This window comes from Carettochelys insculpta, chromosome 16 (assembly GCF_033958435.1).
Source record: "Carettochelys insculpta isolate YL-2023 chromosome 16, ASM3395843v1, whole genome shotgun sequence".
NCBI classification, from domain to species: domain Eukaryota; kingdom Metazoa; phylum Chordata; order Testudines; family Carettochelyidae; genus Carettochelys; species Carettochelys insculpta.
In genome coordinates, this window is record NC_134152.1 from 2,761,963 (window position 1) to 2,785,392 (window position 23,430).

Here is a 23,430-nt window from a genome sequence, read left to right on the forward strand (position 1 = left end):
TTTTATCCCCATGGAGATACTTATACGTTAATCACATCTCTCAATCTTTATGATAAAAGTTAAACACCGAGTTCTTACTAGGTCTCCATTGATGCATTTTCTCCAGCCCTCAAATATTTTTTGTGGTTCTTTTCTGCACCTCCTCTAATTTTCTTCTTCCTCTAAAATGCAGACACCAGAACAGGATACACTATTCCAGTATCCGTCTCACCAACATCATATACACAGGTAAAGTCACCTCCCTACTCTTCACTCCCTGCTCCTGTTTAATATATTTAGGGTTCACCTCAGCCCTTTCCCAACTCCGGGCTGCACAAGAACTCATGGCCAATTGCTTATTCCTACAACTCCTACAAGGTCTTTTTAGGAGTCACTATCATCTAGGATACAGTCCCTCATTTTATAGCCATGGTCTCCCTGCTTTGTTCCTACATTTATAGCCTTTCTTTGGCTCTACCACAACACTGGCTGACTGAGCCTGGTTTACTAAGCAAACTTCTTTTTCCGCAAAAGTCATTGGCCTCCTAAAGCCTGAAAAGGACCCAAGTCAAGCATCAAGCTATCATCCCATGTCATTAGTCAATGTGCTTCAAGGTACTGGAGTGCCTGATCCTGCAGCCCATACTGCTCGCCATGGAGGAATTCTGAGCCCCAACCACGCTGGCTTTTGCTGAAGCTGTAGCACATGACCAAGTACTCACACTGACCACATTCACTGAAAATGGATTCCTAAGAAACTTGAAAACAGGCACTGCTTTCATCGGTTTAACGGTAGCATACGATACACTATGGCACACTGGCTTGCTTGTGACACTGGCCCTGCTAACTTGGGGGTCCCAGGTATTGCTGAACTGTCCCTCTGCAACAGGCAGTTCTGTGTTCACATGGAGGAGAAGACAAGTGCTTGGAGACAACAGAGCAATGGGTCACCCCAGAGGTCTGTGCCTTCTTCAGCTCCGTTCAACCTTCACATCAATAACCAGCCAAGGGAGCCACAAAAGTTTGTTTACACATACGACATCTGTAGTGGTACCTAATCCCAGACATTTCATGAGCCTGACACCACTTTAAACCAGGACATGATAAAACTATCTGACTACCATAGGACCTGGGTGCCTCCAGCCACACATAATAAAAACAAACAGTCTCCTGAGTTTGTTCCACCTTCACCCTGTCGGCTCAACCCAAGAACTGAATGGTTATCTGAATGGCCAGAAAGTGATGCATGAAGCAGAACCGGTCTATCTATGTGTGACCTTATATCACACACTCAGGTAACCAGACCCACCTGAAGAATACAACAGCTAAAATTAAGACACCCATTAATCTTCACAAACTTGCAGGTTGAGCTCTTGCTGCTTCATATTCAATGGCAGAGTACTGCGCACTCATATGGAGCAATTGTCACACACTAAACTGATGGATACACAGTTACATCCTGTCATGCGCATCATCTCCAGCACCTGCATCTAACTCCATTCCTATGGATCCCAGGGCTGAGCAAAACCGATTCTCCTATCAGAGAGTTTGCTACTGGCAAGTTACTAGAGAACGTATGTCAACTCAAGCCTGATGCTGCACAATGACCTTTTTAAATCACCAGCTGTACACCTGATGCCATCACGTCACCCACTATGGTCTCACCCACTCCACCAAGATGTTAGGGTGGAGACAAATTGGTGAGACGAATGGATCTCTGTTATAATTCCTGTCCATACCCTCAATACACAAACCCCACAATCTGCCTGCCTGGTTTTGACCTGCCTTGTCATTAGGAGTCTCTGTTGAACAGATCCTGAACTGGACAAGGTCTCTGTGAAGCTAACCAATATCGCTGGGAACTTCCTGACGGCCCTTTGTGCAGCTGTGGTGAACACACACATGACGACTCACTTTGCCCATGAATGCCTGCTGACTAGATCCTGTGGTGGTCCAGAAGAACTGCATCACTTCACTGAAGATGTCATCACTTGGCTAGGTGACTACACACACGTTAAATAAACCGAGCAATCCATGCTGCTCTGTATGAATACCCTGACTTCATTATTTATCACTCCACTCAGTCATTTGCTACTAGTAACATCAAACTAGCATTAACCAAGTGTTTTTCCAAAAAAACAATCGTGGTAAATGGACATTGAATTACAAAATTATACTATTTGAACTGAGCTTAAAGACAGCATGCTCATATCTGTGCCAAGCTTACATATAGGGAATGAATCTCACCCAACAATGTAGATCACTCTTGCAATAGACTATTTTGTACTGTTTTATTTTGTTAATACTCAGCTTTTCTTAGAATGCCCCAGGGTTATAGAATTTGTCACTTGACAATTTGGTACCACTGTTTGATACACACATTAATATTCTAACTTGTATGGGCTCCACAGCTGCAAAACTGTAAGCTTTAGCACTTTCAGTTGGTTTAAAATGCTTTGGAGTTACTCAGCCTAAGTCACCTAACTAGAGCAGTTTGAGGACAGTGATCTGTACCAGTTCAGACTTGTTCTTAATGGCAAGTGAGAAGTGAAATCTATTCCAGCATACATCGTTAGTTTTACTACAGAGGAAGAACTGTATTAATTCACCGGATGCATTATATGATCTAGCAGCTTTTTACCATAACCGAGTGTCAACATTAGTATGAAGAAATAAGAGTCACTGTTCAGGTAGTAATTTCCTCTTTTCTCTGAGAATTTTTCTATGGAAGGCAGAGCCAACTTTGAAAAGGCTACTAAATTAAAAACCTCCCCAACAAACCTCTTCTATTTACAGCTAGACGTGAAATTGTGTCACAATATTTGTTCTTGTTTTTCACAGCAAGGGAGGAAGAAAGGGCTACAACATCTTTAGTTGCTGCATACAAGAGCCTAATTGAACTCAGACGTGATACGTGAAGCAGCAAAGAAAGTGATGGTCCTCCAAACAATGGGATGGGATTTGCTCATCTTTACTCCCCTGAATCTACAAGCTCTCTTTCCTCCAAATTGTAAAAGCATAATATGCATGATACTGTATGTCATTTTAGCAGTGTGCATGCTTCATTTTCAAAACTAGTGAAGCAAGACTGGTACATGAGTCAGCTGTAACGCAGATGTACCGTCAAGGTCTAAAGGCAGCTACATGTCCTAATGGCACTGTGCAAGAGGCTGCGTACATAGTCAGAGGGGGAAATGGGTAGAGAATATATGTTTAAATGAGCTTTTGGATATGTTACTAACAGGGGACTCAAACCCACAGCTACACTATATTAGAAGTTAAAGGTCACTAGATCACAGAGGTCCCTTCTGGCCTTGGAATCCATGAATCAGCAAAGATTGCGCTCTTTCCTGGCTTCCCCTGCACTTACAGCTGCAATTCATAGACAAAAGCCAACACTTAGCCAGTTCCCACATCATGTTTGACATCTGTCTTTCAACAGCCTTTCCTCCTCTGCAGCACTGCAACAGAAAAGGAGCTGACAGCTTAGCTGCCACATGTGCAGTCTCACACGGAGGTATCACATTTTCAGTGGAGAATCCGCAGCCCTGGAGTTTGCTACCGTTGGTGGTCTCTCATGTGCTGGAGACAAGGGCACACATGAAAGGGCCTCACCGTAAGCTCTTTGTAAGATATACACCTGTGCAGCAGCCTGTTCAATACCATGCAAGTGCTCAGGGTACCTGCCTAGACACCTGCTGTGGCCAGAGGAGGGATGACCCTTCCCCAGCCCCAATCTAGTCTGTGCCACAACCTGCTGTGGCCAGGGGAGAGAAGGCCTAAACCAAGCCCCAGCCCAGACTTTCTGTAGCTGGGATGCCCTGCCCTCAAAGCCAGCTCTGCTTTAGGCTAGAGCCTCTCCCCTCACCCCCAGCCAAAGTCCTAGCCTGGACCTGCTGCAGCCAGGGGAGAGGCACCTATCCGTAATCCTAGCTCCAGAGCTACTGCAGCAGGGGGAGGTGACTCCCTTCCCAGCCAAGGCGCTGCTGTGAAGAGAGAGAGCTGGGGGGGAGTCTTCTTCCTCCTTCACCCAAAGCCCCCGATTACCCCAGAGCCCACACTCCCAGCTGGGGCCCTCACACCCTTGCACTCCAACCCCAACTCTGAGCCTCATCCCACATTCTGAATCCCTCAGCTCCACCCTCACCATAAGAATTTTGTTATGTGCACCAATTTGAAGGCACAGCGTCTCCCATTGCCCCCGATATATAAAATTCATTCCGCTCAGAGGTGGGGAAAACGAGTGGGAACCCTCGCCACGCCCCTCCATCCCTTCAGCTTTTGAGAATCTGAAGAATGTGGCAAAGATGCAACAGGTGGGAGCAGCAATGGCTGGAGCTCATGGCATTATGGTGGAGACCCTTCCTTGCTGGTACAACAAAGGGATGGCTGGGCTGAATGAGTAGCATTCTGATCTAGTACTCTAGTATGTGGGCTTGGAACACTAACCAAACCTGGCCCTTCCTGGTTGTTTGACTCCCCCTCATTTGTGCAGGCTTACGGTGCACTCATCCACCTAAATCTGGTGGCTTACAAAGCACAGCACAAGACATTTCTGTCCAGTTAAACAACTGTCTGACTAAGGATCACCATTCAGGAAGGATGTATTATGACAGGAATGGATCTGCACTATGTATTGTAAGTATCTTAGTGGCTCCAATTTATGTTAGCAACCAATATCTATGCCCCATGTACAAAAATTAAGTACTAAATTTTAGTAATCCATACCACTTTCTCCTGAAGTTGGGGATGGTGGTGGAGTGGCAGCAGTAACACTATGTTTGTCCCAGATGCTCTCTAAAATACCTGCCAAAAAAGAGGAAGAGCCCTGTGAGCCCAGCTAGGTTAACAGACACTTCATACAGGGCCAGTATCTTTACTCCAAAGTCTTAATTTGGGATAGCCATCTCAAGGTATAGGCAATTGACCTGAGAAGTGAAAGTGCATCTGAGCTAGATGCTTGCAGATCTATAGGGTAGATCTTTATTGCTTTTTTACTGCAGTGACAGCACAAGAAAATATCCTCAAGTGACTGAGAAGATTAGAACTTGTAGAGCACTTCATAAATGAAGAACACTACAAGTTTTACTACGAAGGTGTAAAAGAAAATGCTACGTTCTCATGCATGCCAGCACATCTGCTTGGTCCAAGTCCATCTTTGTCAACAAAGATGGCCGAGAACAGCTATTACAGCTACTTTTCTGCACAATCTAGTTTTAGTCATTGGATTTCATTATAAGCTATTCAAGAAGCTATTTAAACAGCAGTTAACTCAGCCAGCAAGAAGCAGTCACTACATAACCAGTGGGGATCTGTTTTCCCTGAATGATCAGCTTCACAGCTGTAAGTCTGGTAGCAGCTGACTTTCACACATGCATGCAGAAAGGGGCAGAGGACAGAGATTTGTTCCAATCCTACAAGTGAAGCTTTACTTACCTGTGAGAAGCCCAAGTACCGTTTGTACCTGATCCAGGAGCAGTTTGCGTAACTCTTCTTTCCGTGCCACACTAAGATCCTCTCTGGGACATGCCAATTCTTCTGATGTAGTCTTCAGCATGATCAGCCCAAGAGGAGTGGTCAGGGGGGACTGAATCAACTGGAAGAACAAATGAAATGTGAACAATGTCACTAACATTTTGTTCGTTGATTGTTACAGAAACCCACAAGGTCAGCCTTCAAGTTGACAGTTTATGGATACTGCCAAATTTGAGGCCACGTTGATAATGAAAGCATATTTGCCGTATACTTTAGGGAATATAACCATGCATCCTTTTTTCTTGAAGCATCAATTTATCCTCTTCAAGGGCCAACTCAAGTAGCATGGGAATCCTCGGGATTTCAATAGAGCTTTGATGCTGTCACTCAGGTTCCCCGCTCCAACATGTTCACAAGTCAGAGTCTGGTCCCTCTCCCTTTGTGAAGGCCACTAGTCATTGGGACTGCCTTACAGACCACAGAAAGCGACAAGCTGCTCCTGCAGTAGCTCTCTCAGGGTAGGAATATATGCCATCAGGCAAGCAGCTCCACTAGTGGAAACTTACATCTCCATAATATTAGCATTGGATCATAAGTAACTGTAGCTAAAATTACACCAAAAGAAAGAGGAGCTGAGGATTCTCTAGTCTCTCCTTCTGTACTCACTCTGATACTACGGTAAGTCACGTTTACTTTAAAAGGAAAAAGTTCCCGTTCCCCAACATGTGCAGAAGAGAGCGAAGTGAGTATCTAAAGCCTGGCTTAGGTCCCAGGCAATATCAAATTAAAATAAACTCAAGAACAGAGGAGGTGAGAGACTGGGGAATGTGTTGAACCTCAAACTATTTTCAAAACTTAACGGAGCCTTTCCTTCTGCCCGGAACATCATGTACCAGACAGTGACTACTCCCTCTTGAAGTATAGCTAAAGAAAAGCACAAAAAGAGGATCATCTTTGGGAGTAATAAGTCTAACTATTTTATGTAGTTTTTACCCCAGTCATATCGTCAGACCCAATCAGAAAATAGTTGAGCATGAGACGCATTTAAAAAAAAATTAACGCTTTAAGAATGTGAAAAAGAACCAGCATAGACAGAGCCGTAAGGCAATTGTGGGAGAGTTTGATTTTTGGAAACCGAGGGCTCAAGGCACACCCTATGGCACATCTAACTGGACAACAGTCTAAAGGGCACATTTTTTCATGTTTTAGTTTATGTTGCTGGTAAACATTAATGACAGACAACTACCATGTAGCCTCATGCTGCACCACAGAAACTCCATTTTACCCACTTCACTGTGAGTCAAGAGTGGCACTTCAGACACACGACATCAGTGACTGGATAATTCTAGCAAACCAGCAATCACGTAGCACTTTAAAGACCATCTGATGAAGTGGGTCTGCTCCAGGAAAGCTTTGTCTTTAAAGTCCTACATGACTGCTGGTTTCTTTTGTTAGAATACAGACTAACATGGTAATCTCTGTTATTGGATAAAATACTATATGGTGGACGCACACTGGTTGAAAAACTACACTCAGAGTAGGCAAGGGCAGCGCACAGTGGCCGCGTCTACACGTGCACGCTACTTCAAAGTTGCGGCGACAACTTCGAAATAGCGCCAGTCACAGCTACACGTGTTGGGCGCCATTTTGAAGTTGAAATCGACATTAGGCGGCGAGACATCGAAGTCGCTAACCCCATGAGGGGATGGGAATAGCGCCCTACTTTGAAGTTGAACGTCGAAGTAGGGCACGTGTAGACGATCCGTGTCCCGCAACATCGAAATAGCGGGGTCCTCCATGGCGGCCATCAGCTGAGGGGTTGAGAGACGCTCTCTCTCCAGCCCCTGCGGGGCTCTATGGTCACCGTGTGCAGCAGCCCTTAGCCCAGGGCTTCTGGCTGCTGCTGCTGCAGCTGGGAATCCATGCTGCATGCACAGGGTCTGCAACCAGTTGTCGGCTCTGTGGATCTTGTGTTGTTTAGTGAAACTGTGTCTGGGAGGGGCCCTTTAAGGGAGCGGCTTGCTGTTGAGTCCGCCCTGTGACCCTGTCTGCAGCTGTGCCTGGCACGCTTATTTCGATGTGTGCTACTTTGGCGTATAGACGTTCCCTCGCAGCACCTATTTTGATGTGGTGCTGCGCAACGTCGATGTTGAACATCGACGTTGCCAGCCCTGGAGGACATGTAGACGTTATTCATCAAAATAAGCTATTTTGATGTAGCGTGCACGTGTAGACGTAGCCAGTGAAGACAAGCAAAGGCAACGGGTGGTGCTACCCATCCAAGACCAGGCTGCTGCCTACATTCCTGCTCTCTAGGAAACCTACTGGAGTTGGGGCCAGCCAGTATTGGGGCCATGCTCCCATGTGCTTGCGGGTGGGGAGCAGGCAGGGAGGGCGGGCAGGAGGGAAGAACATGAGGCAGTATGGCTGGGCCCTGAGACTGGCAGCTCAGCCAAGAGGGAGAGGGCAGCTGGGCGTTGAGATGACCTGGAGCAGAGCAGTCTGTATTCAGATATACATATCTCATAGAACTGGAAGGGACCTTGAGAGGTCATTGAGTCCAGTCCCCCGCCCCCTTGGCAGGACCAAGCATCCCTGACAGATTTAAAAAAAAAAAAACAAAAAAAAAACCACAACTATTTGCCCCAGACCCTTAAATGGCCACCTCAAATACTAAACTCACAGCCCTGGGTTTACACGGCTGATGGATCATTTGGATAACCTGTTTTGTTAATTCACTCTGAAACACATGACACTGGCTACTGTCAGAGGACAGGATACTGGGTGAAACGGACCATTGATCTGACCCAGTATGCCCATTCTTATGTTCTTATATAGACCTGAATTTCATATTTACACTAAGGCTCTGTGATATAATGGCAATGAAAAGAGACCTTGTGTGACTGAGATTCAGCCACAAGGCTACCAAATCCCTTCCTTCTTCCCCCAACAATCAATAATGTAAATAACGTAAACAGGAGTTATTACTGAAAGTCATATGAGAGATCTATTGAATTACATCCCATTTCAATTTCTCATACTTTTACATGGAACGTGAGGTCCCAAAGTGATTCATTGGCCAAGAGAGCTAATGCAATCTGAGATGCAGGAACAGGGGACTCTTGAGTAGGCACGGAGGTTATTTTATGTCTATATTTAGCACTGGTGCAACGGCTGCTGGAATTATGTCCAGTTCTGCCACCCACAATTCAAGTAGGGTGTTGATAAATTGCAGGTTAAGAGGAGAGCCGTGGGAATGCCTTACAGTGATCCATTACTCTCCAGGAGCTCCTTTAGCTTAACTAAGAGAAGGACAAGAAGTGACTTGATTACTGTCTGTAAATACTTACGAACAAATATTTAATATGGGCTCTTTAATTTAGTGGAGAAAGGTCTAACCATCATCCAACAGTTGGAGGTCAAAGCTAGCAAAATTCAAACTGGAAATAAGGCATATGTTTTTAACAGTGAGCATAATTAACCACCAAAACAATCTACAACGGATTGTGATGGAGTCTCCATCACATGCAATTTTTAAATCAAGATTGAATGTTTTTCTAAAAGGAATTATTTTGGGGAATTTCTGTGGCCTGTGTTAAACAGGATGGCAGACTAGATGGTTACAGTTGTCCCTTCTAGCCATGGAATATAGACAGTTAATGGCTGACTATTTTCAAAATAACGGAGGTGGGAATGAAAAGCAATTTTACTTCCTGCTCAGCTTTCTTCAAAACAAGATCAATAAATAAAATCAGATACTTAAAGGTGTTACTCAACCGCTCCATCTTTATATTAAAGGCAGCTTTTCATTTCGACAGAAGCATTCCACAAAATGCACTGACTTCCTGACTTCACACTTTCCCAAAGACATCCTTACCTGTAAGATATTTGTGAAGAAGTCATGGTAGAACATAGGCCAGTCTTGTCGACCAATGTCCACGATGACTTTGCAGAGCTTGTTCCTGATAAAATAAGGCAGTGTTTTGTGGTGAGCTAATAAGAGTTTGGGCAGGCAGCTGCGGATCTCCATTTTATCTTGAGATGGGACCCCAAGCCACATCTTATTGATCAGGTTCTGAAAGAGACACACACGATAATTTAGTAAATCTTAAAAGGCACAAGGAGAACTGGTTTATAGCAACATTAAAATCAGTGGTGAAACACTATCTCGAGTACCAGATGGAGGAGCAGACATTTGTCATTAGGCAAGTAGCTTAGGGAAAAAAAAACAGTGTTTCAATATATTTCATTTTTACAGAGTTTTATGACTACAAGTTTATCGTCCTCAACTACTGTCTGGGTCAGTAAAGTTAAGCAATCACAAGTATTGCTACTTTAATTTATTGCCCAAACCAGGTAACTATTATGTGAGCATTGGGGCAGGTATGATATGAAGGTCAAAGTAATTAGAATCTCAAACACAAGAACTTAATCTGGGCCTTGACAGTAATTCTGCGTGACCTTGGGCATAGCTACAGAAAAAGGGACTGAGGTAGGTGCAGTGAGATGGGTCCCTCACAGAGCTGGAGGATGTATTGCTTAATGTTTGTAACATACTTGGAATGTAAGCAGTATTATGTATTAAAGAGCTTACAGGGGATTCAAAATAATCAGCCTGTCTACCTTTAAAGAAAAGTTCACAGACCAAAATGTCAAATACATGTCCTGCACATCAAAATGCATTAACCATTTTCTGCCCTAAGAAATACAGACAATTTCCACTAGCTTAGTGTCTTTTTCCCCCATTACTAGCACAAGTTAAATGAGCCAGTGTTTTATGAATATGTAAAATGGCATCCGGTTGGAAAGCCTCAGTATACAGAACTGAGACTGGAGCAGGGCTGATTTTGCACATAAAGTCTCATTGGCCTTTTAACTGGGGAAATCTCAATTTCCCCTTTTAAGAAGGGGAACCCAGTAGTAAATAAAGAAACATAAGAGAGAATGAGAACCCCATTCTTCTTCGAATGAAATTGATACTAGGTGGCCCTCCTTAAGTTTTTAAACCTAGAAAGAGATATTCTAAGTCAATAGGCCTTCAATGAAAGAATGCTAACTTTAGTAGAGGAGGTTCAACTCACTTAACGTCAAAAAGTGACAAAAGACAAAAAAGAAAAGATGACAAATCTGAAGTAACTTTCCTGCAGTGCTGAAAACCCATTTAGAAATTCTAGAATTAGTGGTTATTAGCAGCCAAGCATGTTAAACGAACAGATTCAGGAAGCCTGCTCCTGAAGCAATAGCTCATGACAGGCAGAAACTAAAGAAATAGCTTATAATAGTCCGCAGAATTATTATAAAAACTGGGATGCTTTTCCTGTGGCATGACGAAGCCAATTCACGGTATTCAGGCCGCAGTGCAATTTAGACTTGAAGCCACCATGAAGCCCCCCAAAAAGTTAAAATTTTTATGGAAAGGAGCCACCATCCAGTGCTACAGGTTAATAGTGACAAAGTAACCACTTACAGGAAGAATACAGGGCATTGACAAACCCACAACTCAGAGAGCCCTTACCAAAAGCCTATATTAGGAGTAGTTCCAGAGTTATATCATGTACACATGAGATTTCTCCTATGTAAATATGACACTTTATACTGGTCGTTTCCTCCACCAGCCCAATGTCTTTGGCAACAATTTTCCCCTCCCAAAAGGTGAACTAGCTCAACTAGCTTTTTTTTTTTTTTTTTTTGAAAGGAGGGGAATGGACACTGGGGGAAATGGGGGAATATTTTCGTTAAATCTCTGCTGTTATTTTTCCAACTCTTCCAGAAAATATCTGCCCCCATAAACCTCTTGGAATAAGCGTTGGGTTTATTATCCTACTTGTGAGGATAAATTCCCTGTTCACATATTAAAAAACTGATGACACCGTAATAAAATAATTGGAATTAATTTTCAAAATTCACAGGTTCTAAACAGAGATGTGACTCTCTAAGCTGGAAGTATTTCCTTAAAGTTTAAGCATTAACATTGTTTTCTTTGTTCTACTAGACACAGAGCTACAATTTTAGTGAGGCAGCAAAGGACAGGAATCAAACTAGTTTGCCAAGCACATAATTCAAATTGCTGAAATATGTAACTCCATAAACTTCTTCTTTAGACAATAGTACAGACCCTGTTACTTTTGTCCTTGTTATGTCTCCCAGGAGAAGGATGGGCCTATGGCTGAAATGGTGGACTGGGAAATGGGATACTCTTTTTCAATTGCCAGTTTGATAACAGACTTCACGCACTTTGTAAAAAAGGTGTAATAGCACTTTCCTTACTGCACTGTGGAGCTGTGTAAATACATTTATAGGTTGTGAAGTGCTCACTCTATTATGGTAATGAAAAGTGAATAAGTAACTAAGAGAGATCACCCACTAATGATAATTGGTCAGTGAGTCTGAATGCACCCTTACTGTGCTTCCTTTTCTTAGAACTCCTTTTTGCCTATGCCAAAAACTTAGCACAGTACACCCCCAGAAAAAGTTGTAAGGGAATTTCTGTTTAATTATAGAAAGGTGAGACAATTTAGCTGCCATAAGTGCTTTGTCCACAATGTCAGTAGAAGTCAGCTGGGAATATTCTTGTGCCTACAGAAGTACAGTTTACCTTACTCTGAGCTGTGTCAACTATCTCATTTCCTGAGACCAGGTGCAGAGCCTGAATGATCAACACAGCAAAGAACGTGACAGAGATGAGTAAGATAAAAATGCTTTAATACAAAGCAGGTCATTGATGGTACGACATTGCAATGCAATAAATACATACTTCGCACCACTATTTTAGAAAGCAAGGATCTAAAAGCAAGAATACAGAATAACATGGTATGACAAGCCACCTTATAATCAACCGATGCACCAGTAAGCATGTATTTTGTAAGCAGTTAAGACCGATTTTCACATGTGAATATTTCAGTTTTCAAATTTTCACTTGGTTTATTTTCATAGCTTTGTAAGAAGCAGAATGGGGTCTCCCAGTAGACACTGAGTAAAAGGCAAGGCTGGGTGAGCTGCTAATCACCACTCTTAGATTCCATAAAATACAAGGAATTTTTTGTACCCTTTATACTAATTTGTGGTATCTGGCCATACATAACCAAGACATCACTGATAGATCAGAAATGCTATGACAGTGTCTCCTAAATTCTAGACAATTCCTATGCACCTAAAATCAGCAACTGGCATGCAAGGAAGGATTCATACTGCATTGTATTCCTTCACTAACCACTTTCAAAACAGCCCCCTTACAAGGGAACTATAAAAACAAGCCACATCCACAGGCACTTCAATCTGGTTCTCAATTTTAGTCTTAAAAACCTTAGTTTATACAAACTATTCCAAACACAAATCACATCAAATGAGAGTTAAAGCTCAAGAATCCACTAGTCAGGCAATAATATTATTCTGGATAAGTTTACATTTACTTACCTCAAACACTGTTAAACTGTACATCATTACGTAGTCATTTCTTGTGCTTGATAGGAAATAGAGGCAGAATCTCCAGGCGCCTATCTGCTGGGCAAAGTTATTCAGAAGCTCCTCTGAGAAAAAAATTAAGGATCAACAGAACATGTGCATTAATATTCATAAACCATCTTCAGACCCAAGGTAATTTGTTTCCATAGCACCATAAATTTGAATGGAACTTTGGATATTTTTCACAACTGATTTATCAAGTATCAGTTTAATAATGTTCGGACAACCTGAGCTATTTCAAAAGCCTACCTATGATCTTCGATGCAAGCAAAATGACTAGGTGCATAGCACCAGAATTAGATGTGTATGATTTTAACTTTCCCGAAAGCGTAATGTAACAGTTGGGGGTTAGATTAGCTTGACACTAATGAAACCTTTAGATCCACAGCACATCTCTTTGCCTCCTAAGATAAAAGACACTGATAGCAGTAGAATTAGAGAGCAACAGTAGTTTTTCATCCTCTGTATGGGTCACACACTACTAGAGGGAGATGATCTACTTTGACAAGGGTCTTCAAAGAAACTTCCGTTGCTGACAGCAACATGAACTCAGGAACCTTGGCTTCAGTTGCAGGTTCTCTAGGAGCATGCACTCAGGGGGAGGGCAGAGGGAATGGGAAGAGATTCTTCTGCCTGTGCTCTCCAGCCTGTTCATTTCCATCACTTTGGGCTTCTTGTCCCAGCCCTGTTGCTCCCACCACCAAAGACTCCTTGTTCCAGTCTCTTTTCCTTGGCCAGCCAGTTGCTATATATTCCTAAGCCCTCTTCCTAGTCTTTTCTCCACCTCAGAATCCTTGTCTCTTATCCCCTCTGCATTGTCAGCCAACAGCTTTCTCCTCTTCTGTGCTGCCTGAGAGTCAGGGAAAGGGGCAGAGAGAGAGATGGAGGAGCACTGAGAACACAGGAGAGAGTCTCCTTGCTCTTAATCCCAGTGCCTAGCACCACGGCTGCTCACAGCAATCAGTAAAAGTCCTTTTCAGCTCTAGGGTAAAACAATCACTGCAGAAAGCATATTCGGAATTTAGCCAAGAAGATAAAACCTCCATTGAACTTCCCTAAAAAATACATGCCCAAAGCAACATATTGCTGTAATTTTGTTTTCAGATATTGTTGAACTGATTTTTGCACAAACTTTTACAAAAGAAAACAGCCTGAGGCAGATATCTGGCCTGCAAAATTTCAACCCTAACAAAGTTTGGTGAAGTTCTGAGGAACTGAAAACTTCATGTTTTTATGGAAAATATTAGGCAACCTCAACAATAGCCAGTACTAACAGCTCTGCATCTGACAGATAAGTATATCAAATGGCAAGTTAGGTTATTGGTCCACTGTGAAGCAGGCTTGTCATACAGGAACATCCTGCAGCAAGCTGAGGTGTGAACTTATCTTGCAGTAGCCAGCCACAGACTGACTATTCACACGGACTCTGCTGACAAACAGTTTAATGAGCTCTCCCTTAGTCCCATTTCAAAGATAACGAGATGTGTTTGTTAACGCATGTCAACAGGGACAATCAGTCCCTGGTAGGCTAGCACAGGATAGATTCATAGCCCAATTTGCCACAAAACAATGTCCAAATAGACAAGCCCTAATACTGTTATCTGCAGTAAAGTTTTCCTTGTTTTAATGCTGATTGCTCGTCAGCCTATGCATACCTCTGATGGGAAGCTTTAAAGCCCTCCATCTTTTACAGTTCCTCTCAAACTCAGAGAGAAGCTGTTTCTAGGATGACAACATCTGAGTGACAATGTACAAGTTTGGTCGTGAGGAAAAGCTGCATGTGTGTGTGTTCTGCAAGTTGATCAGACCCAAGAAATGATCAAATCCTCATCTCCTTTCCTTCAATGACTGGATGTATGAGGGGAGAAAAAAAGTCAACCTTGTCACCATTCTTAGCCGGACAATGAAGTTTCAGGTGAAGACAGCACTCTTACAAGTTGGGAATATATTTTCAAGTAAAGACAAGCCAGAGAATATACGTTACATTACTGAAGTCTGAGGTTATAAATCCACAGACCATGCTTGTGGAAAGGAACCAAAAGACTGTAATGATCCCATTTCTTGGTATGTTACAGGTCTTATTCAACCATACTGCTGCTGGTTGCATATTACCCAAGTTATTTCTACAGATACATGTCCACTTGTCATTTTGTATCACCAAGAAGCTAAATGTGTCAGCGTGGGTAAAGCATGCCTTCTCTTTTGAATCTGCTCTCCCGCATCTTCCTCATTCCCCTCATAGAGCAAATGCAAGAAGCTTTTCCTGCACTATCACTTGTCGCACAGTCATCTCCTTCAGAGGCTTTTCATGTAGCACAGCAGTTTGCAGGCAGAGAAGCTGGCATGCACCCTGACAACTGGCTAAGATTCCATCAGCCTGGGAAACAAATTGTTTTCTCACCACTTCCACCTTCAGCAGACAAGCCAGCTAGGGGGTGTTCTGCTGCAGTTGCTTGGACTTCACATGTCTAACCCAAAACATATTGAGGATTATAGAAAGCAGGGGAGTGAAAAGGACCATTCCTTAAAACTGTCTACACTTACCTATCTCACGTTTCCGTTCATTGGTTGTGCAATTGTGGAAAAACTCAGTCATCAGACTTTCCAAAGCACGTAGGGAGGCTTCTTCTGATGCCTAACAATGACATTTAAAGGAAAAGTAGGTCAGAGCGTGCCTCTGGCTCACATTCCACAGTAAGTGAAGTCTACTTCCTTATAAAACAAAGTGAATAGTCCTGTTATCAGTGTATGCTGGATGAGCAGTCTGACACACCGAACAAAACAGCAGCATGTTACAGGGTAAAGTTTAATAGGGACTTCACAATCTGTAGGAAGGAGTCAACTGCTAGCAACAGAGAATATGCAGGATGAGTTAAAAATTCCAAGGTTATTTTCAAGTGCATTTGTTCAGTCAAGCTAGTTAATGAGAGCAACACTTATAAACCAAGTTCCTCTCCCTTCTAATTACAGCTATTTACTCACATTACAAATGTTAGTTCATCCACTGCAATTCTTCTCACATGAACACCAGGATCAGATTGATATGCTTCAGAAATTCAGAGGCAGGAAAGCATAGCAAATTGAACATGAGTAGATGCTAAGAGTCCTGAACTTAGTCCCACACCTGGTTCAATTGGTGACTATGCTCAATTTGCCCCCTCTTTGCTTCAGTCTGTTCATCTGTTAAAAAGGGCCCAGTAACATACTTTACTTAGTGCAGGGAAATGGGGGGGATTTAACAGATTAGTGTTCGCACAGCGCTTTGATGACTAACTGCTATATAAATGCTCAATAATTTGGTTCAGGGAGGATGAGTTGCTTCTCTTCTCCTTTTTGCCAGCACAAATCAGATGCAGGTGAATTTTTAGAAGACCTCAGAGACAGTCTCAGCATGAAACAGTTACCAAGTAGCTACAGCTTTATTTCTCCCCTAAAGGACCCCTGTAATAAATGTAACTAATTCATTTGTTTTGCAGAGATTGGAGATGGAATAATTGTGTTGAGCCAAAGTTTGGTCGATACTGGACCCAACCACTATGGAGGCCCGTGCTTGCCTTGTCATCTAAGTCTTATAATAGAGATTGCCAGTTTAGTGCCAATAATTTTGTTACAGAAGAGATATGCCTTTTGTCATTTTGCCAATATTTTCAATTACATGTTGAATCTCTCTAGTCTAGCACCTTTGGGACCTGACTGGTGCCAAACAAGAGAATTTGCTGGAGCACAGGAGGTCAATATTGTCTAGCAGCACTGCCAACACTTCCACTGCTTACTGGGGTCTTAGAAGACATTTAAGGGTAACTTAGAGCCAAATAACAGTTCAGAACACTGACAGCCAGGACTGGAGGCTGCAAACAAACTTTACAGGACCATGGGGAACTTGGCCACACCGATAAGTAGTTGTCCCAGTAACTAAAATCATGCCACTACCAATGCTGTCAGACTAGAGAGGTTCAACTTGTCATATATTGCTCTTTCATTAATAAGAGCACAGACTTAAGTCCAGTCCTTCCTTGCAACTATACAAAGCGTGGCGGCACAGGCAGGTAAACATCTACTGTTAGTTCTATATCATGCACAAAAACATTACATATAAAACTAAAGCAGAGCAGCATTGTGACAGGTAGCTTTCTGCAAGATGATCAGTCTGCACTACCTACAGAAGCAGTATGAGTTTCCTCTACCGCTGCTGTCATTTCCACACATGGCACTCTGTTTTTCTAGAGCTCTACTGCAGTAACAAGTTGGGAAGGATACTTATAAGCTTCCTCGTCCCATTACTAAGTTGGATTTAGTTTCACAAATCCTATAACAATTTAATAAGAAATACAACTTCATTTTCTTAGCAAATGATGGATGCCTTAACATTCTGCTACTAAACACAAGTTCACATTTTCCTCTTGTCCCTCCTCCACGTATCTTAAAAGTAGGATGCTCCATAGAAACCTACGTCTGATTGTGAAAGCCATCCTGACAGTAAAAGTGAAATTTAAAACTTAACACAAATCAGTCAAGCTGTAGGTCACATTTCCATTTTAAGCAACTTCCCAGGCTGTTTTCTTTTTAAAATCCACTTAGAGTGTTTTTGTTTTGGTTTGGTTTTTGTTTGCAAAAAAGCAAAGGTACATGCACAATAAACTTCATCTTCAGAACAACAAGAAGTCTTGTGGCACCTTATGGACTAACAGATATTTTGGAGCATAAGCTTTCATGGGCAAAGACCCACTTCCAAGCAGGTGTTTGCCCACGAAAGCTGATACTCCAAAATATCTGTTAGTCCATGAGGTGCCACAATACTTCTTGTTGTTCTCAAAGCTACAAACTAACACAGCTACCTCTCAGATATTCATCTTCAGATTCTTCCTTCCAATTGCTATCCCACTTCTTCCCCGCACCTGTCTTCCCTTATTAGGTTACAGAAGTAATAATCATGACTGAAGTCTCAGTCTGAGGATTCTTTTTGGAAAAAAAAAAAAAAATCAAAGTTGATTATATAATATAGCCATAGTGACATTTCCACATTCCTTTCTCTCTGCAGAGTGGAGTGCATACTGTTGTATATTTTCCTGCCCTGTGTGCTACCCAACTAGATTTGAATGTACAGATTCAGCACTTTAGAGTACACTCTTGCAATTCACTCCCTTGCTGCTGAACAACAAGTTTTAAATCTCAGTATCTACTTCAGAGGTCATATTGGGAAGAATGAATGGTGAGTTGTCAAACTCTGATCATATCAATATGAAGCAGCCAATTTCCTCCACAGCAGAAGGGTTTGTCTTTCTATCTCACTGCCCAAATAAATACGGAAGGCCTTTCACAAGATAACACTCCAACCACACACACAAAAAGAGCATTCATATTCACCAAGGAGCATCAGAGCGTGAATTGGTTTGGTACAATCAATTCTATCCCTTTCAAGATTCTTGATAACTCTTCCCACCTACAGGGTTGTCAATGGACATTTTAAGAAAACAGATGCTTGTAGTCAGGCTCCTAGCTACATCACTTTAGGAGTTGGCAATTCATCCACTAAGTAACAGGAGCTACTGGGCACTTCACATTTTTGAAAATTAGTTTACATGCTCAAGAACCTAACTCTGGAAACCGTTTTTGTTTTCCTTTCTTTAAATCTCAATCTACCCCTTCATTACAAAAATGCTGAATATAACACAAATTTAATGTGAAGCTTTGTTTTGAGAAAGCAAGTTTTAACAAGCCCATCTATGGCTATAACGTGTATTCATCATATGGCCAGATATTATAGGTTACTCTAGGACTGTTTAACCAGAATCTAGTCCAGTAAGGCCTTTGCAGACAGAACCAGTACCTTGAATTTCCCAGGACTGAGCTGTCTAAATAGAGAGTACAAGTGCCATAAACTCTTGCAGTCAGGTCTACTCAGATGGGTAACAGAACTCTGTATTTGCTAGTGCTTCTGGATACCTTTCAAGGTTAGCTCCACATAGTGTGTTGCAATGATTTCCGTAGCTAGGTCCCCCTCTGCAAGAAAGGATACACTTCCTTTTCAAGGCTGAGGAATGGAATCTGGGCACCGCCCTGAGGAGACAGAGTGCTAAAACTAGTATTTCCTTGCCATATCCTGGGGTCTGGTCTTTGAACCCCAAACAACTGGTGACTACCAGATACTGAAGATAGTCTACAACAACACATGAATGACCTTTCACAGAAAGGCTCAAGGCTGGGCTGTAACTGGCAAGTCATCTTACCATGGGGAAGCAATAAACATCCTTGTTAATAAAAGGATCAAAGTATGCCCTACGCTCTTTCACTAACTGCAAAGGACAAAGCCTTATTTTTCCACAGATCTGAAACTGAGAAGCTGGTTAAAACTTCTAGGAAAGAATATTTGTTCATTCCTGCTATCAGAGCTGGGGGGGGGGGGGGGGCAGCGCAATACAAGTTAGAATGGAAGTGTTTAAAACCTCCCTCATGTTAACACTCTTACCACAATCCAAATTTCTTTAATTCCTAACGCTTCCCTTTTCATTGCCATATGAAGTTTACACAGTTTTACAGGAATTCTTTGGAAATGTGTAGGTATTTACCCAAGTTAGCTATCTGCTAATCCAAAGTCTTCAACCTTCTGCCCTATATGAGAAAATGACTGATTCGTAGTTATAGAAAAGTACCAAAGGGTAGCTGTGTTAGTTTATACGATGCCACAGAAATTCTTGTTCCTGTGGATACAGACTAACAGATTGTTTTGGAGCATAAGCTTTTGTGGGCAAAGACCCACTTTGTCAGACACATGCAGATGTAATGGGTCTTTGCCCACGAAAGCTTACGCTCCAAAAAATCTGTTAGTCTGTAAGGTGCCACCAGACTTCTCATACTTATAGAAAAGCAAAACGTCCTCCTTTACTTAAAGAATAAAAGTTATAGTTTGGCACCAAGTAACTGTGCATTCGGGAATACCGACTATCCATTCATAAAAGTTTCCAGGTAGTCAAGTAAACTAGTAAGTTGATTTCAGAGCTACCATTCTTTCATTTCATTTTAAGGCCTGACAACAATTAATTGGCTATCCACCCTCTAGCTACTTGTAGGTCAACAGAAGTTTAAGATGTGCCAAACTGTTAGTTTAGATGTTGTAAACCCTGATTTCTTGTCACAAAGTGAAACTGACATCTTTGTAACTTTCTAATATTTAAAAGCCACATTCCATATTTTATTGCAATACACAGTAGAGGTTGAACCTCTCTCGTCTCAGCTCTCTCAGAGCCTGGCCAGTGCTGAATGAGAGATCTGCTGAACCACACATCATTTCCATTGCATATGGGGATTTAAGAAGACGTTTAGGGAGTAAATTGGAGCTAAGTAACAGCACAGACAACTGAGAGCCCAGGACTGGTGACTGTAAACAAACTTCTTGGGAAACATGGCCTCACCCATGGTAAGTAGATATCTGGCTAACTAAAAATTACATCAGACCACAGATGTTGCCGGATGAGTGTGCGCTGGATTGGAGAGGTTCAATCTGTATATTGTTTTAGTCATAAAATGAACTAGTACAGCTTCAAATGATAACTAGTTAGTGTGGAACTGACAACTAATTCTGGATTATGAATTGGTGAAATCATTTACAGAATTTACCGTAGAATATGCATAGGCCAAGATGCAAATTACAAGCAAACATTTAAGCCTTCATATTTGAATTGCTACACCTCCCAGTAGACCACCAAACCCTGCCTATATGAAATTAAGCAGACGAGGTGTGTGTCTTTTATTGGATCAGTTTCTGTCCCCTTCTACATGGAACACTCAAGCAAAAGAGCTTGGGAGGCACTTCTCTTGCCTCCAGACACAAAGTAGGTTTCCCAGACCTGAAGCTGAGCTCTGGGTAGGCTCAAAAGCTTGTATCTCTCACTAACATTAGCTATGCTGATACAAGATATTACTGCATCCACCTGGCGTCCCTATATTTGTGGAACCAATACAGCTACAACACTACTGCCTGAGTCCAACTAAAAGAATAATACATGTAGCTTAAATATGAGTTTGTGTCAGATGAAGCTAGGATAGTCAGCCCACTTTCATTTCTCCAAGACGATGAGAAAAAATTAGGAACTACTTATTACCCATTTAAAGTGTTCTCCTGGAAAGCTTTTCCATTTCAAAGGTTCCATTTCAAAGGGTTTTTTTGCCCGCCACCCCCCAATCACCTTTTCCCTTCATTTCACACTGCAAAAATCTTAACTACCTTTTTCAAATATGTAAGTAAACCTACATACTAGGACTGCAGTCTCTCCACACCAAAAACATTTGTTCCTATAGAGATGACTGAATTATTCAGGTTTTGCTCTCAAGATTTTATGCTTTTTAAAAGCTTTTCTCTAATGATTTTCCATACTAACACAAGCTGTTAACCTTTTAATGTTTGCTATTAACAGCTCAGTAGAGAATATTGATCATAACAAGCACTATGTTCTATATATGGTGTCTATGAGCGGATACCAAATGTTTTTATGAGGAAGCTGGTGTCTCTTGCTGCTTTCATAAGGTCTGAATTTAGAGACACACATATCCCGTTAAGAAAAAAAATACAGATAAGCCAACTGAAATGTAAGTGTTCTTATAAAATGCTAACTCCACCCAAAATATCACCAATGCAATTTCGGTTGTGTCTCAGACAGAGTTATTGCAGTGTTTTCTATACCCTGCAAATCACACACCTTGAATGTTATAGTTTATCCAGCATTCTGTAGTGCAATACTGATATCTTTCCTTTCAAAATGAAGCCATGGAACAAAATATATCCCTCTCCATTGATCTCCTAGGTCATCTGCCCCTACCTCTACTCTAGCCACACTTTGAATCCAGACAGCCATTTCTTTGTTTTGACTCTTCCATCCCTATTTGATACCTGCATACATCACATCTGATGAAGTGAGTCTGTGCTCACGAAAGCTCATGCTCAAAACTTTTCTGTTAGTCTATAAGGTGCCACAGGACCCTTCGTTGCTGTTTAAGGTTAAGAAAGAGATTTTTCAGAGGCTACTAGACTTAAGTGTTGGGTAAATAGCATCAGCATACTGCAAATTAACAAGGATTGGGATATTTTAATCATCCACTCAGAGGACTAAACCCAGTGTATTAAAAATGTAGCCACTAGGATCTTTGGACATTAATCTTTGTCACCTCCCACTCACTGCCACTCCTTCAGAATCCACTTACTGGCTCCCCTTCCCAACACAAATTCATGACTCTTGGGCCTTTACAACTCAACCCTTCCTACTATCTTATCAAGTTGTATACCCCTTCCTGACAAACTACGGGTGGGCAAGATATGGCCTGTGGGCTGGATTCACCTCGCTAAGCTACTGGATCCGGCCTATGGACCATCAGCTGCTACTTTCAGTGGATTCCTGCTCCATGTAGCTCTCTGCTCCAGACATCTAGGAGGCTGGGGGAAGAAAAGGTACCACATACTGCTCACGTCACATTGCAAAGTACCTCGGCACTCATGGTTCGTTCTTCAGCCAATGGAAGCCAAGAGATTATTGCTGGGAGCGTGGCTGGGGCAGCTAATGAAGCACCCCCTCAGTGGCTGGATATTACTTCTCCATACTAACTGTAAAACCTACTTAAAAAAAAATCAAAATTTTGCAGCTCACTTTTAACACTACTCAACTGGAGGTAAACATATAAGCTGCGTCTACACGTGCACGCTACTTCGAAGTAGCGGCAGTAACTTCGAAATAGCGCCCGTCACGTCTACACGTGTTGGGCGCTATTTCGAAATTGAAATCGACGTTAGGCGGCGAGACGTCGAAGTCGCTAACCCCATGAGGGGATGGGAATAGCGCCCTACTTCGACGTTCAACATCGAAGTAGGGACGTGTAGACGATCCGCGTCCCGCAACATCGAAATAGCGGGGTCCTCCATGGCGGCCATCAGCTGGGGGGTTGAGAGATACTCTCTCTCCAGCCCTTGCGGGGCTCTGTGGTCACCGTGGGCAGCAGCCCTTAGCCCAGGGCTTCTGGCTGCTGCTGCTGCAGCTGGGGGTCCGTGCTGCATATACAGGGTCTGCAACTAGTTGTTGGCTCTGTGTATCTTGCACTGTTTAATGAAAGCGTGTCTGGGAGGGGCCCTTTAAGGGAGCGACTTGCTGTTGAGTCCGCCCCGTGACCCTGTCTGCAGCTGTGCCTGGCTCCCTTATTTCGATGTGTGCTACTTTGGCGTGTAGACGTTCCCTCGCTGTGCCTATTTCGATGTTGGGCTGAGCAACGTCGAAGATGAACATCGACGTTGCCAGCCCTGGAGGACGTGTAGACGTTATTCATCGAAATAGCCTATTTCGATGTCGCAACATCGAAATAAGCTATTTCGAAGTTGGGTGCACGTGTAGACGTAGCCATACTGAATCAAATGCACGAAAATACCATGAAAACTAGTCACATTAACCAATTTATATTGAGAGTTGTTGGAAAATGTGCAAGTGGTCCCTGGAGAACTTGGAAGCAACACAAATGTATCAACAGCTTTTTTTTTTT

The 23,430-nt window shown here is 42.5% G+C and overlaps 1 protein-coding gene across 1 annotated transcript in view; it reads right to left on the reverse strand.

Moving 5' to 3' along the window:
* Nucleotides 1-23,430, reverse strand: part of XPO6 (exportin 6) — an 89,134-nt gene that overhangs the window by 47,587 nt on the left and 18,117 nt on the right. Inside the window, exons 3-7 of the mRNA XM_075010603.1 lie at nucleotides 15,460-15,550; nucleotides 12,868-12,980; nucleotides 9,332-9,529; nucleotides 5,416-5,575; nucleotides 4,708-4,785 (exon numbers count right to left, since the gene is read on the reverse strand). Of these exons, the coding sequence (XP_074866704.1) occupies nucleotides 4,708-4,785; nucleotides 5,416-5,575; nucleotides 9,332-9,529; nucleotides 12,868-12,980; nucleotides 15,460-15,550 (640 nt within the window). The remainder of the gene's footprint in view (nucleotides 1-4,707; nucleotides 4,786-5,415; nucleotides 5,576-9,331; nucleotides 9,530-12,867; nucleotides 12,981-15,459; nucleotides 15,551-23,430) is intronic.